At 35.9% G+C, this 2,435-nt stretch overlaps 1 protein-coding gene across 6 annotated transcripts in view; it reads left to right on the forward strand.

Moving 5' to 3' along the window:
* The window catches only part of lrp4 (low density lipoprotein receptor-related protein 4), a 143,830-nt gene extending 141,960 nt beyond the window's left edge, over positions 1–1,870 (forward strand). For 5 of the 6 annotated variants that reach the window (XM_073907586.1, XM_073907584.1, XM_073907585.1 and 2 more), the window contains one exon: positions 822–1,870. Coding sequence is in view for 4 of the 6 variants with exons in the window: in XM_073907584.1 (XP_073763685.1) it covers positions 822–1,151 (330 nt within the window). In the remaining 2 variants the exon portion in view is untranslated. The remainder of the gene's footprint in view (positions 1–821) is intronic. The other variant, XM_073907587.1, reaches the window with a different exon arrangement.
* Positions 1,871–2,435: the final 565 nt, after the last annotated feature.

The following is a 2,435-nucleotide window of genomic DNA, read 5'->3' on the forward strand; positions in this document are numbered from 1 at the left end:
AAAAAATAAACAGGGGCGCTAATAATTCAGGGGGGCTAATAATTCTGACTTCAACTGTGTGTGTGTGTGTGTGTACTTATTTTTAAATATTAGGAAATTACTCATGGAAACTTTAATGTATTACGCCCCATTCACACGGGGCGTCAGCTTCAACGCTTCCTATTCACTTTGAATGGGTGACGTCAGGCGTTCCCGAACTGCATTGTGGATTCTTCGGCGCCGCTTCAGAGGCGTTGCTCGCTGCAGAAGTTTGGACTTTCTCAGTGTTTCAAGCGCCAACGGAAGCATCAGCCAATCAGATCGCTGTATGCAAATACACCAGCTCAGACAGTGGCCTATTGCTGACTAATTTCATTGGCTGATGCTTCTATGACGGTCGGAACTTCAGACACGCCCTCTGTCAAGCGTTGACGCTGAAGCCCCGTGTGAATGGGGTGTCACAGTTTGGTATTTTTGCCTTCGGCACACAGCCCTCAATCAAGTTGGGTTTTTGGCCCGTCATAAGAAAAAGTTTGGGCACCCCTACTTTTAAGGGTAAAACGGGGGTGTAGTGGGGGTATTATATACTGAATTATGTAAACTGTATTATATTAACTATTGTTTAAGGGGGGTAATAATATTGACCTTAAAATGAGTGTAAAAAAAATTATATCTGCTTTTATTTTAGCCAAAATAAATCAAATAAGCCTTCATCCAGAAGAAAAAATATTATAGGAAATACTGTGAAAAATTCCTGAATCTGTTCAACATCATTTGGGAAATATCTGTAAAATGCACAGGAGGGCGAATAATTCTTCACATGTGTGGCTCTGCATGTGCAGGTTCAGGGTGTGGTGGACGGAGGCTACACTAAGGAGAAGATCCGCATTGTGGAAGGAGTGTGTCTGCTGTCGGGAGAGGATCTGTACTGGGAAGACTTGCGGCAGCTGAAGGCGTGCAGAGGGTCTGGTCTCCACAACTGCATGCGCACTGAAACCGTGTCTCTGCAGGCCAGCTCAGCGTCTCTGAACGATGGAGAAACAGAGCAGCTCCTGCAGGAGGGAGATCATCAGTCTGAGTGCTCCAGCATCAGCACCACTGCACATCACAACACACATCCAGACACCGGCTGGAGACACCAGCGTAAAACCTCCACCGAGAGCCAGGTCTGAGGGACACACAATTACACACACAGAAACTTGTTCTTATATCCTTGTGGGGACTAACGTAATGATGTTTCCAGTATACAATCCATATATTCTCTCTCCTAAAAACCCCCAACCCTCAACAATCTGCATTTTCATATTATATTTTCATTAATACTTCATTCTGTGTGATTTATACCAGTGTTTCTCAACCCTGTTCCTAAAGGCAAACCAACAGTACACATTTTCAACCTCTCCTTAATCAAACACACCTGAATCAACTCACCAAAACAGCCTGAAATGAATGGGTCAGATAAGGGAGACATCCAAAATATGTACTGTTGGCGTGCCTTCAGGAACAGGGTTGGGAAACACTGATTTATACGCATGTTTAGCCATTGGGGATCTCAATTTTAGTCCCCACGGTGACACAAGTCCCCATGAGTCTGTCTGCATTCCGGTGCCCACTTGGATATAAAAACAAGTACACATACAGACAGCAGCGGTAAAACATTTGGGATCATGAGATGCTGTTAAAAGGAGAACGAGGATACTTGCATTTGATCTAAAATACTGTGCAATTGTCTAATGTTATTGCTGTTTGAAGGAAATGCTTGCTTAGTGAATGTAGATTCAGTTGTAATTTATTACTGCGGATTTTCAGCAGTCTTCAGTGTCAAGCGATTTCTTTCCGAAATCATTATAGTGTGGGGATCTGGTGTTCAAGAAATTATTATTATTAATGTGACGTTGTTGTTAATGATAATAATAGTAATAATAATAATGATGAAAATTATATTATTATTGTTTTTTTATTGTTTTTTTTTTTTAATAAAATAAAATATTTACTATTGCTATATATTTTATTTTACTAATGTTGTTATTATAGCTATTATTATTATCAATAATTTAAATTTAAAAATTTTATTTTGTTTTTATTGCTATGAATATTGTTATTATTGTATTATTATTATTATTATTTTATTGTGGTTTTGTTTTTAATAAAATAAAATGTTTACTATTGCTATATATATATATATATATATATATATATATATATATATATATATATAATTTTTTATTATTTCTATTATTATTATCATAAATTTTCATTGTTTGTTTTTATTATATATATATATATATATATATATATATATATATATATATATATATATTGTTATCATCTAATATAATTATACATGTTATTTTTTATATTATTATTTTAAATTAAAACTTTGTTTTAATGTAAGCTGCTGTATTTTACAAGTGTCTGCTTAAAATGTGTTTCTTTAGAAATCAATTAACGTAAAT

Source organism: Danio rerio, chromosome 7 (assembly GCF_049306965.1).
Source record: "Danio rerio strain Tuebingen ecotype United States chromosome 7, GRCz12tu, whole genome shotgun sequence".
Classification (NCBI taxonomy): domain Eukaryota; kingdom Metazoa; phylum Chordata; class Actinopteri; order Cypriniformes; family Danionidae; genus Danio; species Danio rerio.